This window comes from Diadema antillarum, unplaced genomic scaffold (genome assembly GCF_040938485.1).
Source record: "Diadema antillarum isolate AM-2024a unplaced genomic scaffold, OU_Dant_1.0 scf00000035, whole genome shotgun sequence".
Lineage (NCBI taxonomy): Eukaryota > Metazoa > Echinodermata > Echinoidea > Diadematoida > Diadematidae > Diadema > Diadema antillarum.
Genome location: NW_027270924.1, coordinates 3,429,275 through 3,444,824, shown reverse-complemented (window position 1 = coordinate 3,444,824; position 15,550 = coordinate 3,429,275). Strand labels below are relative to the sequence as shown.

General features: G+C 38.8%; 1 protein-coding gene across 8 annotated transcripts in view; it reads right to left on the bottom strand.

Annotated features, from left to right (window-relative positions):
- Positions 1-15,082, bottom strand: part of LOC139744225 (far upstream element-binding protein 1-like) — a 44,239-nt gene extending 29,157 nt beyond the window's left edge. For all 8 annotated transcript variants that reach the window (XM_071654714.1, XM_071654718.1, XM_071654692.1 and 5 more), the window contains exons 1-8: positions 14,914-15,082; positions 11,073-11,283; positions 10,779-10,833; positions 8,325-8,377; positions 7,369-7,440; positions 6,510-6,567; positions 2,410-2,554; positions 1,736-1,834 (exon numbers count right to left, since the gene is read on the bottom strand). In XM_071654714.1, coding sequence (XP_071510815.1) covers positions 1,736-1,834; positions 2,410-2,554; positions 6,510-6,567; positions 7,369-7,440; positions 8,325-8,377; positions 10,779-10,833; positions 11,073-11,283; positions 14,914-15,003 — 783 coding nt within the window. In that variant the 5' untranslated portion in view covers positions 15,004-15,082. The remainder of the gene's footprint in view (positions 1-1,735; positions 1,835-2,409; positions 2,555-6,509; positions 6,568-7,368; positions 7,441-8,324; positions 8,378-10,778; positions 10,834-11,072; positions 11,284-14,913) is intronic.
- Between the last annotated feature and the right edge of the window lie 468 nt (positions 15,083-15,550).

Here is a 15,550-nt window from a genome sequence, read left to right as displayed (position 1 = left end):
TGAAGCAAGTGAAATCTGAAAACTATCCTGGCAACAAGTTGAAATTGATAGGGAATTCTGACAAAAACTGTCACACCATTTGATGTTTGAATTTGTCTTTTTATTGGATGAGGTTATAAAACTAAGTGCCGCCGATAAAATAACAATCCTCTCAATTTGAACAAGAGCAGTAGGGTGGTACACTAGTACGACTCAGTAAACAGCTGATTATTTATGCATCGTATCCATGGGCAACTGCGGGGTAACTGCAAGAAGGCGCAGGAAATTAGACTTGAGTCAAGAACGACTATTTATTATTATTTTTTTATTCAAACTATTTTTTTTTCTTGGACTAAAAAAAACCCCCAAAATATTTCATATTACGCTTCTAAAATATAAAATGAATATATGAAGTCTTTTTATCGTGATTTTATGAAGAATTAGAATTATTAAAAAAATATAGATACTAGACGGGCTGAACAACGAAGTCTAATTTCACCCCAAGAATTTGCAACACACCGCATCTCGGGTGCATTCCTAGCGTTCTTGCCGCACTCTCATGATCACCTAGCTAGGCCATGTGCACAAGCCAGTCACATGTTCACAGTACACACGTTGTTAGCCAGTTCACCAATCTCATTCCTGATCTCGTGCGTGTAGAAAATTCTCTCAAAACTAAGCCAGACATGATTTTGGAACATACATTACAATGTCAAGACCTTTTCAGTGGACTTTGAATTCGCTATTTGTCTGTTTTAGCTCTTGAATGTACGACTTAGAACGTCCGATTTGTTTTTTACTACACCACATGGAGTCCCGGGTTTTCTCAGCCCCATGCTCTCCACACACGTCACACTAGCAGTTGGCTTGAAATGAAGAGGATTTATCAATGAAATACACAGAAACAATATTTTTTCATAATTCCTGCACAATTCATTATTTCTTTTCATAAAATTCACATAAACTAGTGCTGTATTGAGTCAACTAAGTGCATATTAGCACGAGTGTACACACATCATCCCTCCTGCCTAGTGGGAATGACACAGGCAGTTTTTTCCATGACGTATGAATGCTCTTCGCGTGTAGATCGCGCCGTAGGGAAGATCGCGCCCAAGTTCATGGCCAACTTACTAGGCAGGCACGATATTACAGATTACACAGAGGCCCGTACGTGGATGGGTTAAAGAAGCAGTGCTGTGAAAGACCGAAGAGGCTCCCCAGGGTTTAATAGGACCATATCTTTATTATCATTATTTTGCTTCACAGACACAAAGTCATCCACACACACCTACACACTTGGATTTCTGCATGACGTTTCCGAAGTCGCCAATGACTCACACAGAGCTGTAAATCTTCTCTCTGCATCACAAAATTCCATTTCCAAATACACTTTTGTGTCACGAACTGGGGCGAGGCTACCAAAATATGACAAAGCCATTATGATCTAAATTTCACCTCTTTTGTGTCACGAACTGGGGCAAGGTTACCAAAATATGACAAAGCCATCATGATCTCAATTTCATCTCTTCATTCAGTTTGGAATCTTTAAGAGGAAGCTTTAGCCTTAGGATGTGTGTACAATGCATGGAATTATAAAACATATGAGGCATCCCCCACTTGATCAGTTCACTCAAGGCGGAGTTTATGTGCAGGACAAAACTTCCTCTCAGTCACAAAGTTTCTCACATGGTCATGCTTCATTTGATCCGACATCCAGCCCCGACATGGCGAGCGAAACTGTGCACAGGATACTAACCTCGATCTTGCTGGCATCTCCTGAAATTCGGAGAGGCTTGTCCATGCCTGTGTTTGACGGGCCATCCTGAATCATCACCATCCTCACACCGGCTTGGTCCTGGGGAAGAGGATTCAATTCAGATTTAAATCATTTATTGTCATAACTCAGGCATAAAAATCATCTCAACAGTCTCCAAATATACAAACATACAAATGTGCAAAAGGAAATAGAACAATTTAACCAAATGAAAAATACACGTTGACAAAAAGGAAAAAAAGAGAAAGGGAGATAGTAGCTAATATAACTAAATGTCACTAGCAATATAGAAGGTTAAAGGGCTTAAAGCACAGTGAAATGGGCATTGATTATTTCCTGAAGTTTATCTCATCTGATTTATACATGTATCTGCTCTGTGGGGAAGGGGAAACAGTATTAATTCTATGCTGGAAGACTGCACAGAGCTGGGGGAGGTTTCCTGGTGGTGCTATTTTGTTTACTCCTTTTCAGATACAACTGATCGCAAATGTAAATGGACAGATCTGGATAGTCCTCATTTCGGCACTCAAAATGGATAGAGAAACAAAGTAGCTCTGCTGAAGTGGAGGCAACTCTGGCCCAGCATGCATGGGTTGCCGAGTACTGTCGTCCCTCGGTCAATTTCGCCCACTAAATCAACAACAGCCGTGGCATACCTGCAACTGACGGATGGTGTCGCCCCCCTTCCCAATGACCAGCCCGACTTTGGTGGCAGGGATCAGCATGTCGAAAGTCATGTTGCCTTCCTGCTCGTTCTGATGGGCCTTCTCTACGATGTCGTCAATCAGCATCTTGGCCTCCCTGAAAGATGAACAAAGATGAACAAATTTTTATTTAAAGTAAATAAAGAATGTTTGGTTGTTCACATAATGTCAAAAATATTATTTTGACATTTCATGCGCTTAACTATCGAGCATTTTCTTCTTCTTCTTTTTTCAGGGAGAGAGCGAAATGTTATTCTCTTTAGCAATGTCAGCCTAGGCATACATATCATATTTGTGACGCAGTTTTCGTTAACACATGAATTGTTCTCCTTCCAGATCAGTTCTTGATTTAGTGAAAGTTAACAATGCTTTTCACATTCACACGAGGCAGTTTGGTTAACCAGTGTTCAGTTCACTGCCAGTGAAATTTCGGAATAAAGCGATGGCCCCAAAACAGTGTTACTCTGAGGGTTCGTTCCTCCGACAGAAATAATAATGATAAAATAATACTAAGATTCTTTATTCTGAAGGTTCGTTAATCAAAAAATAATATAGAAAAAAATGTCCGTTAACTTCAAAACGAAATTAGTTTTGTTATTTCGAACGTTCTGCCAGTGAAATTTTGGAATAAAACGACGGCCCCAAAACGGTTACAGTTTTCTTTTACTACAAAGTTCGTTACTCCGAAAGAATAATGATGATAACATATTATAGATTCTTAATTCTGCACGATCATTAATCGGAAAACGATAAAGACAAAATGTTCGTTATTTTCAAAACGAAATCAGTTTTGTCATTTCGAACGTTCTGCCAGTGAAATGTCGGAATAAAACGACGGCCCCAAAACGGTTACAGTTTTCTTACTCTGGAGGTTTGTTACTCAGAAAGAATAATGATGATAAATAATACTATAGATTCTTAATTCTAAATGATCATTAATCGGAAAATGATAAAGAGGATATGTTCGATTATTTCCAAACGAAATCAGTTTTATCTCGGACGTTCTGCCAGTGAAATTTCGGAATAAAAGACTGCCCCAAAACAGTTAGTTTTCTTACTCTGAGGGTTCGTTCCTCCGACAGAAATAATAATGATAAAATAATACTACAGATTCTTTATTCTGAAGGTTCGTTAACCAAAAAAAAATAAAGAAAAAATTGTTCATCAATTTCAATACGAAATAAGTTTTGTTATTTCGAACGTTCTGCCAGTGAAATGTCGGAATAAAACGACGGCCCAAAAACGGTAACAGTTTTCTTTTACTCTGAAGGTTCGTTACTTTGAAAGAATAATGATGATAAAATACTATAGATTCTTAATTCCGCACGATCGTTAATCGGAAAACTATAAAGAAAACTAGACATATCGCTACGGCTACTGATATGCCTCCGCCATAATGCATGGTTCTCCTAATAGGTCTATAGTACAATGTCTTGACAATGTGTGATGACAGTTTCACACAACTGGCAAAATATTAAAAGGACAGGTTTGACACAAATGTGCTGAATGTTCACTTTCCTAGAACTAGGTTCAATTGGATGAATGATTAAAATGTCAGAGTGCAGGTATTTGGGGAACTGATGATTTTTACTTGACTTTTGACCCTTTTATAAGTTTATGCATTGAGTAATTTTCAAGGTATTGAGGAAAAGTATAATTTCAGTATCAAATGGGAAAATAGCATTATCTAAACCTGGCCTTTGACCTTTGACCTCACAGTTCCAAAGAGAATCACTGTTAGGTTGAACATGCATAAATATGTAAGTTTCATGATGATACCTGGAGTTACTTTCGAGATATGGAGAAAAAAGTGCAATTTAGCACTTTCACTTGACCTTTGACCTTTGACCTTTTGGCAAGAAACTTCCCCAAAAATATATATTGGGTAATACATGCCATACATCAAGTTTAAAAAAAAACAAACCTTCAGGCATATTGCATTCTAAGGAAAGTAGTGATATTTTGAGGAGTTGACCTTGACCTTTGACCCCCTGACCTTTGCCCCACGACCCCAACTTCCCTAGATAATCACTGCCCATCAGTACAAGCATATATACCAAGTTCCATGAAGATACCTTGAACCATTTGCGAGATATGGAGAAAAAAATGAAATTTCAATTTTTTTTTTCACAAAATAACCTGTGACCTTTGACCTTTGACCCTGTGACCCTAAAATCCACACAAAGTATTATCCCCCAAGGATATACCCTCATACCAAGTTTGATGTAAAACAACCACACGGTTCTTGAGATATCGACAAAAACAAAACGGGACGTACGGACGTACGGACGGACGGACGGACGGACGGACGACCCGAAAACATAATGCCTCCGGCCACTTCGTTGCGGAGGCATAAAAATGTTCGTCAATTTCAATACGAAATCAGTTTTGTTATTTTGAACGTTCTGCCAGTGAAATGTCGGAATAAAACGACGGCCCCAAAACGGTTACAGTTTTCTTTTACCCTGAAGGTTCGTTACTCTGAAAGAATAATGATGATAAAAAATACTATAGATTTTTAATTCTGCACGATCATTAATTGGAAAAAGATAAAGAAAAAATGTTCGTTAATTTCAAAATGAAATTAGTTTTGTTATTTCGAACGTTCTGCCAATGAAATGTTGGAATAAAACGACAGCCCAAAAACTGTTACAGTTTTCTTTAATACTCTGAAGGTTCGTTACTCCAAAACTATAACGATGATAGATAATACTAGATACTTTTCTGAAGGTTCGTTGATCGGAAAATAATAAAGAAATATGTTTGTTAATCTCCAAATGAAATCAGTTTTGTTTTTTTGAACATTCATAAATACATAGTACGGACCTTTGTTGTTGTTGTTTTCGATTAACGAACCTTCGAAGTACTCAGTAATGAATCGTTTCACTTTACGATTAAACAAACCAATAGGAATAACGACGATCACTCGTTGTAATCAGGGAGGTTCATTTTTGTATGATACCTCTTTGATGTCAAGGCCAAACTACCACAGTATACCCAGAAAGGAAAGTGCAACATATCCCGAAAGTTCTCGCTTCTCGCGCATCTGCATGCAGTAGGCCTACCACGTGGTCGAGCAGACGGCGAGAAAGCAAGAACACTACACGGCGCGCGTTGTTGCAATGCAGAGACGGCTAGTATTGTCACAGTGAAACAGGAAAGTCCTGAAAGAAAACGGAACCTTCACCATCGGCACCTACCTCTCTTTCATTTATTATTTACGAACTGCTGCCAACAAGAGGTATGGAGTTTCTGCATTGTTTCTGAGAGAATATGCCCCTCACAACACTCATTACATCTCCATGAAAATGTCGCATTTAGTGGCATTTTAGCGGCGATTTATCTGTGTTGTATTGAGCATTAGCGAAGGCTTCCGCACCTCGCGCCGGAGGGGGAACCCCCTCCCGTAGGTACCCACCCCCAGAACAGCGCGTCTAAAAGTGCCAATATATATATTATTAGCGAAGGCTTCCGCGCCTCGCGCAGGAGGCGGAACCCCCCTCCCGTACCCATCCCCAGAACAGCTCGTATAAGTGCCAATATAAATATCAATCCCCGACAAGCATGAAGAAATTCCTGGCGAGAACCCTAAATACTAGCGAGGTTATTACCTGTGACCTCCAGCATCAGGACCAATGTAATTAATGAGCCACTTTCTTTCAAACTAAAGAATGACATTCATAAATGTAATGCCCACAATCTCATTTGTACATATTACATATGATTTGAAGAGATGGACAATCATGCTGCACAATAACACTGGCTTAGACGATGAAGCTCTGTGGCATACTTGTTGCATACTTTGTCAAAAGGCTACCACATTAACCTAGCCGTCAAATAAATCGTACTCTTAATGTTTCTACAGACATGCTGATCTACGAATATTTCTGATAAAGCACGTATATTTGCATCTCTGCCATAATTTTGAAAATTGGTTTTACTCGTTCTTGTTTCTTTGTACCTGCAAGAACTGAAAAGCTATCCCTCTAAAAATCAAGCTGCTGCAATATTTTGAGTTACAGTCAAAAGATAACCCTGCATAAACCACTTACTTCACACTTTCAGGGGTTCCAGTAAGGGTAACTTGTCGGTTCAGTTGTCCTCCACTTTCTATATAATGAGAACATCAGCATAACACAGTCATCATCTCAAAAATTTTATAAAAACATGCGGGACTTTTCAGCCATTGGGGGCCACAGCCCATTCAGGATGAAATGCAAGAAATTATGAATACGCCCCATGCATGTATGCTTGTATAACCATGAAACCTGAAAGAATATGGCAACATGAGTCCCAGTGGGGGTCTTACTTTGCACAGTACAGGCACTGTTTGCTTACAAATGTTTAAACTTTGAAACATCTGGGCTGCATGGTCTTAAATGCTCATACTGCCTTTGATAGTACTTAAAAATGAGGCTACCAGTACAAGAAATGTTAGATTGGAAGTAATAAGATTCAACATTCTCCATTAGTGCCATACACAGCAGTGTGATAACAAAAACAGTTTAAAAGCATGGTGATGTTTGTTCGGCAAAATCTTGATGCTGGCAGCAAATTGTGAAAAAAAAAAGAAAAGATGCAGACGACCATATGCTATTACTTTTCACCCATCTCTATCGCACAGCTCAGTTTATAGCAAAGTTCAAATTTGTCAATCCACCATAATGTTAAAACAGAATCTTCAAGTTCAAGTTTGGGGAATGAAAGGCCCAGCAAATTGCTTACGAAGTGAAAACGAAATGCATGAGCACAGAGAGTATCAATAATATCAGATGAATGCTATGCTAAGCAAAATTAAAGATTCAGCACAATACATGGACACTGTTGAGAGAAAAAAAGAAAAAAAAAGAACAGAAAAAAAAAGATTTGAATGAAGTGATTCTAAAATTACTTCTGAGAATGAAGTCTCACCTGGGGCAATTTGAATGTTACATCCGGATTTTGACTGCAGTTGGGATATCTGCTGACCTCCACGACCAATAACTGAGGAAGGAAGAAAAAAAAATTTTCTACCCTGTGAACTTGTGAAGGAGATGCTCATTACATAGATACACTGAACATAGCAAACACTGAATATACTTAAATTCATACATTCATGAAATTACAGAATTATGCTAACAGGTGAATGATACGCCATACCCAAACATACATGTGGATTGACTGAATGCAACAATATTAGAGCACATAAGTGAAGTTTGAGGAAAACCGGAGAGAGAGTCTGTTCAAAAGTTTTAAAAATTAATTTTTTAAGATTCCCTGCTGCCATCAGTGGATGACTTCTACTGAAACTGCTGTATTCACTCAATCCACATATGAACAAATATTTGGGTATCATTCTTATTGCATGCATAAGTGTTACTTTCCTAAAGCTCTGCTTTTTTTCTTCCTCTCTAAAATTGAAATCCACTTTGCTATGTCCACATTTGAAATGTGCAACTTTGTCAGTTGGCACTTAACGATAGTACAAGCAGGGAGTACTCAGTACAGGAAGAACATGTCTGGAGTACACATGCATTGTACATATAACATACACATATCATAGAGAACAGTGAATGAACTGGTTGAATATATTGGGCCAAAAGAAATGCTTTTTACTACTGAACTGGACTTGAATGTTCTGTTAAACTGGAAAATGCAGGTGTAGAGAGCAGAGAAACTTTTGTGGATATTGAACATGCACAATCCAGCTCCTACAGAATCACCACTATTTACAATGTACATCTGGGCAGCAGTTACATTGTACATAGTGCCTCCCCCCCCCCCCCAAAAAAAAAAATAAATAAAAGTAAGTAAATGAATAAATAACGTACTATACAAAATACACAAATAAAAAACTTTATAAAAAAAAACTGGCACTGTATACTTACTGAGGCCAACAAGCTTGTTGGGAACAAAGTATTCTTCATTAACAGATCCTTGGCTGCAAGACAAGAGAGTGAGAAAACTGTTATCAAATCACCACTCACCACTGTCGTAGAGATTTGAGAATGCTATAAGGGCAATTCCGCATTTAGGTGGACATGACATGGATAAAAGAAATGTGCCTCTTTATCTTACTCTTTAATTTAGGTATCAAATAATGCCATGGATGTTCACCAATCACTAAGGTCTTTCAAATTCAGTAGATTTTATTTTTCATATTCATTGATTTTGCGAGATCTAAATCCATCATTTAAAAGGTACATGTGGGACTGGGGATGCTGAAATTCACTTAAATGCAAATTACAGTGGGTTGCTTTGAAATTTTTTCCTCAAATTTTTGCTAAAAGGTAAAAGATGAATACATTTAAATACTCCAGAAGTCATGTGACATTTTGTTGATTACAAAAGGGTGAAATGACCTGCGGAATTACTCCAAATGTAACGTTACTAACCGTAACGTTACTAACTGTGCATTTGGGGTCTAGCTAATAAATCATCGGTCGAACTGCTAAAAATATTTGTGTGAACATTTGTCATGACGCAATAATTGAAATTAATGCAACACTTTGTTTTAAGTAACTTGAAATTTTGCACACTTTTTGTTTCAAGACATTGATTTTTTTGTCATGTCCTTTTTTCGTAACGTTACTAACCAGCCCTTTTAGTTGCCATAGCAATTCTAATATTTATTGGATTGTACTCATTCTTTTCTATATCATAGACCTAGGAAGGATGAACATGTTTTAAAATGATTTTGACTTGAAATGAATAAATGGTGATTTAGTAGTAAAAATAAATATCTAAATTTCTTTAAATGTAACGTTACTAACCGCGGAATTGCCCATAAGGTTTCACACATAAATTATGAAAGGACTGTAACTTCATGGGATAAGCATTGCCCTTATACATGTCTTAATGTGTGAGGAAAACCTATTTAATTCATATCCTATCAACACAGCTTTGGTTCTTATTTCATCTACACTGCAGAAGCAGACATAAGAACATAACTCTAAACTCTTTTCATGTGAAAGCAACATACATATGTACTACTGAAGCTCAAATTCACAATTTACAGAAAAAATGCATGTTTGATTCAGAGTTTAGTGGGTCTACTGGAAACTTCTGAACTCAAACACCTCAAAATGTACAGCAGACACTACCATCTCACACACTTTATAAAAAAATCAACACATCTCAGGGTGCTACATAAGCACTTGCCCAATTGCCGAGGCAAGTCAAAAAATCTAAGTCGGGCAAGTGTTTTGGAACAATGAGAGTAAATGCTTGCCCGAATTTGGCAAGCAAAACATTTTGAAGCCATCATTACTTCCCAACGCTTACGTGAAGAAGTCCCACCAATCCAACACAAACACTCTATCTCACCAAGTTTTGTTACTCGGGTACAAAATTCTGCCGCAAGACTTGTCTCCCTCTCCAGGAAATCCGAGCCCATAACTCCAATCCTCCGTTCTCTCCACTGGCTTCCCATACATCACCGCATATCTTTTAAAGTTCTTTTGCTTACGTACAAAATTCTGAATGGGCAAGCCCCCAGGTATCTCACAGATCTTGTTTTTTTACGTTCCATTACTTCCTCAAGACCCCTCCGTTCCTCCTCTACAATGCAATTGACTCCTGGACCACGTACTTCCACAAAATACGGTGATCGTGCTTTTTCTACAATTGCCCCTTCTCTCTGGAATTCTCTACCCGCCTATATACATCAAGCCACTTCCGTTAATCAGTTTAAGATTTTGCTTAAGACTTATCTTTTTAGTAGATAGTTCTTTGGAATAGTCCAGTTTTGGGTCGGTCAATGGAGGTGCACACTGGTTTTGATTTTCATTATTTATCGTAATTATACACTGTATCTATTTTTTTTTTCTTTTTGGTATGTTTGTACTTGTATTTTGGTATTTTTGTATTATTCTGGTATAGATATTAATTTTCCGGTAAACTGTGCGCTTAGAAACATCGGTATTAAGCGCCTTATAAATGTATTGTATTATTATTATTATTATTACTCCCCACATGTGCTTTTTATTCAAATAATCGCATTTTATCAAGCCCTTGACTTTACAAGCGATTTTCTATATCATTTTCTTATATCTTTGGACTTTCTTTTCGGGCAAGTAAAATTCATGTTCGGACAAGTGTTCTGCAAGAATTTGAAAATCTTCTTGCCCAACCTGGCAAGTGGTAACAGAAAGTTATGTAGCACCCTGCATCAGTATCTGTGCACCCGCACTGTTCCACATCAGTGTTTTGGCAAGACAGAGATTTCCGGCTGAAACCATTGGGGACCCTGCATATATTTTCTCTCTTTCCACAACTGCCTCGAGACGCACAATACGTACACACTGCAGTCGCTCTATTTTCGCAAATGAGCAAGTACTTACGACATATTGTTGGCTGGAGAGGCTCTTGGCATTCCTGGCATAGCGGAGCCAAAGGCTGTGGGAAGAGAAGAAAGGGCAAATCACATATCAATCAATCGTCAAAACTCTGAAAAAAAAGGGCGCATACTCACATAGAAAGCAGTGCACTTTTCTGCCTCAAATTCTGATAAAACAATAACCTTTCATAGATATGTAACCGAGTTCAAAGGGCTTGCGCTTTCTACTGCAGGTGGACTTACTGTCATGTTTAAATGCAACCCGAGGTAAAAATTTGTGTTATTGTTTGATACTCACTCTCGAAGTCATTGTCATTCTGCATGGCTAAATTTTTGGGTGCAGGCTCTGAGTCTGAGACAGTGTCTTCCAGAGGGCGTTTGATTCCACTACCAGCGTCTCCACCACTGAGTGCACCTAGTCCACCAGCAGGGGGCACTCCGCCGACTTCGGATGTACTGGAACCTGAATTCAGGCCTATAGTGCTAGAACCACCAATCTTAGCAGCAATCTGTGCATACATTAGTAGGAAAAACAAAATGGGCAGGGGGATATTATATACAAATCAGTAATGTTCTACTTATTCACGCGTGTGTATGACTATACTAAATGTACTACACGTAGCTAAAACCATAAGTCATGACTCTAGTTGTTGAACAGCCACACATCCATGCACTTCCATGCATTTTGATGGTAAGTGATCACTGACGAATCCGCTTTCGTGCTAAAGTTTCTCATCGGTAACCTGTAAAACACACCACAAGTTAATTTACAGCGGCATTTGTATGCAGAGTAATTACCACAGTATGGTACAACCTTGTAATAGTAAACTTAAAGGCCCTAATTTAAAATGACTGAACTGGTGGTCAACAATCAAGCAGACCATGTCACACATGCAAATGTACTTTCGCACCTGTTTGTCAAATGATCTCCAGACATGCACAAACTCACCCTTGTTGTTACTGTACATGTATACGTTGATATTTTCGCGAATGACGAGGTCAAAGACATTTTCGCGAGATGTTGTTTTCGCGAATCGACGCCGACCTTTACGTTAGTGCTCTATTAATGAAGTGCATGTAGACATTTTCGTGTTATTAAATTCGCAATCCAACTGTGATTCGCGAAATTCGCGAAAATTGCACCCTCGCGAAAATAACAGCTTATACAGTATTCAGTGATCTAAAATACTTGCAATCTGAGTCCTCAAAGTCGAACAGACGTTAAGTTTTAACACTTTTAGTATCTATAAGTGTCAGAAAATCGTTGGAAAATCTTGATCACTTGAAATGCTGCTCTGTACACAAGCACAGTACAAATATGTTCAGCACATGCCAGGGGTCGATCATTAGGTCTGAATGTAGTGACACAGCGGCTTTTTCTATGGTGCCGTTGAAAAGCTAAAATTTGTTTTTCTCTTTTCCTCGGCGAAGTCTTGCGCGAGCACTTGTAGCCTCAAAGCGGTTGAGCGCGTGCACAAGTGTGTGCTGCCACTTATATTTTTTTCTTTCTTTTCTATCTTTTCTTCTTTCATTTTCAGGTAGAATCTATACCTAAATTTCCCTTTCCTTCCTATCAATCATTTCTTTGTGGTTTCCCAATTGTTTAACTTTCTCAATTTCCTATTTAATTGTACTTTCTGCCTAACTGTTCTTTGTTTCCTTCATGGGTTGTTTTTCCCTCCACCTACAAGAGTTTTTCCTTTCTATCCTCTCAAATATCTTTTTCTGATGTGTCATTCAAAAGAATCCTTTACTTCATTTCCTTTTCAACCTGTGATAATTCTTTCATTCTTCCTAATCATCTTTGCTTTCATCCAGTTTGGATTCATCTCTCATTCTAAAATTCTACATGTACCTAGTACTTTTCTGTTTTCAATCTATATTTTTACCTTCGCCAAGGGAGGAGGTTATGTTTTCATCGGCGTTAGTTTGTCTGTGTGCAAAATAACTCGAAAAGTTGTGAACGGATTCGGACGAAACTTACAGGAAAAATTGAGAATGACACAAGGAACAGGTGATTAAATTTTGGTAGTGATCCATGAATTTTTGTGGATTTTATGAAGGATTTTCAATATTTTGGCAGGTAGGGTCAACAAACTTGATAGTTCAAGCTGCGCATCTTTGAGGTTTTCATTGACCACTAAAGTGCATGCTCTAGTTTATGCTAGGGCAAGGCACGTCGCGCAACTGGATATTGATGATGTAACAACTGGCTTCTATATTGGGAAATCAGACAACTTACACCATGCATCCACATGCAGGAGGAAATCTCTGATCTCTATGAGAGAACACGATAGTGGTGGAAATGAGCTGCTTGGCGGAGGTCTGTGCTCTCAGAGTGCTTCTCTTGACTCTAGTTCTCTTTGCTTTCCTCTTTTCTTTACAAACATATCCATCTCTCCCTTGCTTTCCTTTATAATGCAAGTTTCTTTTCTTTCTTTCCTTCTATTATCTTTTGGTGAACTCTCTAGAGTAATTGTGGCAGTATGCGGCCGTGCGCCCGTTCACGGCAGGTACAACATACTCGGTGATATACCGCTAAACACAACGGCACACTCTGTACATGCAGACTACACATATGCTAGCACACTACCAGTCAACAAAAATCAACCGATAAAACGGGCACAATCACTGACGAAAGTGACATTTTCTCACCTAAACGACAACATATCGCATCAAAAATTTTATTTTCGGTACTTCTTAACATAACAGTTAAGAAGCAAGGGTGTAAGAAACTGGATTTTTTGTTGTTTTCCCAATGTTCATGGATTTTGAAAATATATCCTAACGTAAAATAGAACCTACACGAGCCGATGTGGGCCGCCATTTTTTTCGGAAAGTGGACGTTACCATCGAAAAAATGAGAAAAACACATGAAAGACATCAACAACACCGCCAGGATTGCGATCCCTGTTTGCAGCCGGTGAATGTGCGCCCTCTATTTTCATGTACTTTCGCAATGGGAATTGGCGCTTACACAATGTTCGCGAGACATGTGAAGGCGTTCAGCTGAAGATCGCGGAGCACGTGCGTATTGCATAGGAATTGTACATCGTGCCGCAAGCAGAGCTACTTTGTACTACGGCGCATATCAGCGAAAATTGTGCAGGGTTTTGCCCTGGTAAATCATGAAAACTGTGTTTGTCATTGGTCAATTTTTTATGATAACATTAGCGTTTATAAATAATCCTGTCGATGATATATGAAATGGTTGAAAATAACTTGCCTAATTTGTTTCAGTGTTGAAAAACCCTAAACTGCCGCAAACGGGGTATTTTACTCTAGACCCTTCTATTTTGTAAACCTTATGTTTAATTTTTTCCAGTTTTTCTTATATCTTTTCTTTCATCTCCTTTTCCCCCTTTTCCTTGGCAAACAGGTGGTTAGCCCTTTTTTTTTTTGGAAAGGCTTTTTATTTTTTCACCCTGGTCTTATAACCACATTTTTCACAATCTTCATTCATGCTCACAATCTTCTTTCATGCACACAAACACGCCCCGGGCACCCTCACATATGCACGCACCCACCATACACACAAACACACAAACACGAACAACCCCAATCCTCAATCAATCGCTACCGTGACTCGGTCCTTTGTCATGTTTGTACAAGCTGCTTCTGACCGTCTGTGCAATGCAGTAGGCCTAATCGCAGGGCGAACGTTTAATACAGCTGCTATCAACATATTCCAACAAGTTTTTTAAGTGTCAAAAAGGTGAAAAATTACTTTTCTAATGAATTTGAATGTCACTTGGATATAAAAATTTAAATCTTTGACTTTATTCAAGCCCAGAACAAGGGCAAGGGTGTTGAACTGAGTTTGTGATTGTTTTGGAGATCATTTGACAAACAACAGATGCGAAAATACACTACACTAGCGCAGCTAATTATGTAGGTTTTTCATTCCATGTTAAGGTGGTAAAATTTAAATGGAGTTGCCGTTTAGTATAATAGCAATGCCAAAGGATTTTACACATTGCTTTACAGGCTGTAGGCCCTCTCTACGCACATTGCGTTCATGCGTGCATGCCGGGCACAATACACGTTTTGTCTATGTGTGGTGTACTTGTGGCGAAGTGGCGGCATACGAAAATTAGGCAGCAAGATATTGAGGTGTAAAACATGAAATATGAACTCACCGCTCTCGCCCTTTGTACGGCGTCAGCAAAAGCTGCATTCCCGTCCAGAGTTGTGGATGTTTGAGGCGTTGCGGATGTATAATCGGTCATCTTTCAACCCAGAAAACTGGATGGGTAAAACCAAGATGGCCCCTCAAAAATCATCTCCAGACACGAGGAAAAGCGCAGTGTGGATATTATGCAAATTGGGTTGAAGATTCAGATAGATGATGATAACGCTTCGCTCAATACTTCAAACTGGACTACATAACGAGAGTTGACCTTTTAAAAAAATAATTTTTGAAATAATGTATTTTTAGTTTTTGAAAATCATTAGAATTTATCTAAAATGTGCACATAATTTTTGCAAACAATTTATGTAAATATTCGAGATACGTCATAATAGAGATTGACTGGCGCGTCACCCTTGATCGCACGCGGGGTACGCACGCTCGCTCGCTCCATGCGCTCGCCCGTCGCAACAAGATTGGTCGTATCTCACAGTACAGTACCGTATGTACGCTGTTTGTTCGTCTCATTAGCTCACAGTCCTCCCTGGTACATTGTAACACGGAAGTCCGTGATGTTTGAAGCTCCTTGTATACAAAGAAGAGATCCCACCCCGTCCATGCCTGCTCCGGATCCCACCTCCCTGGAC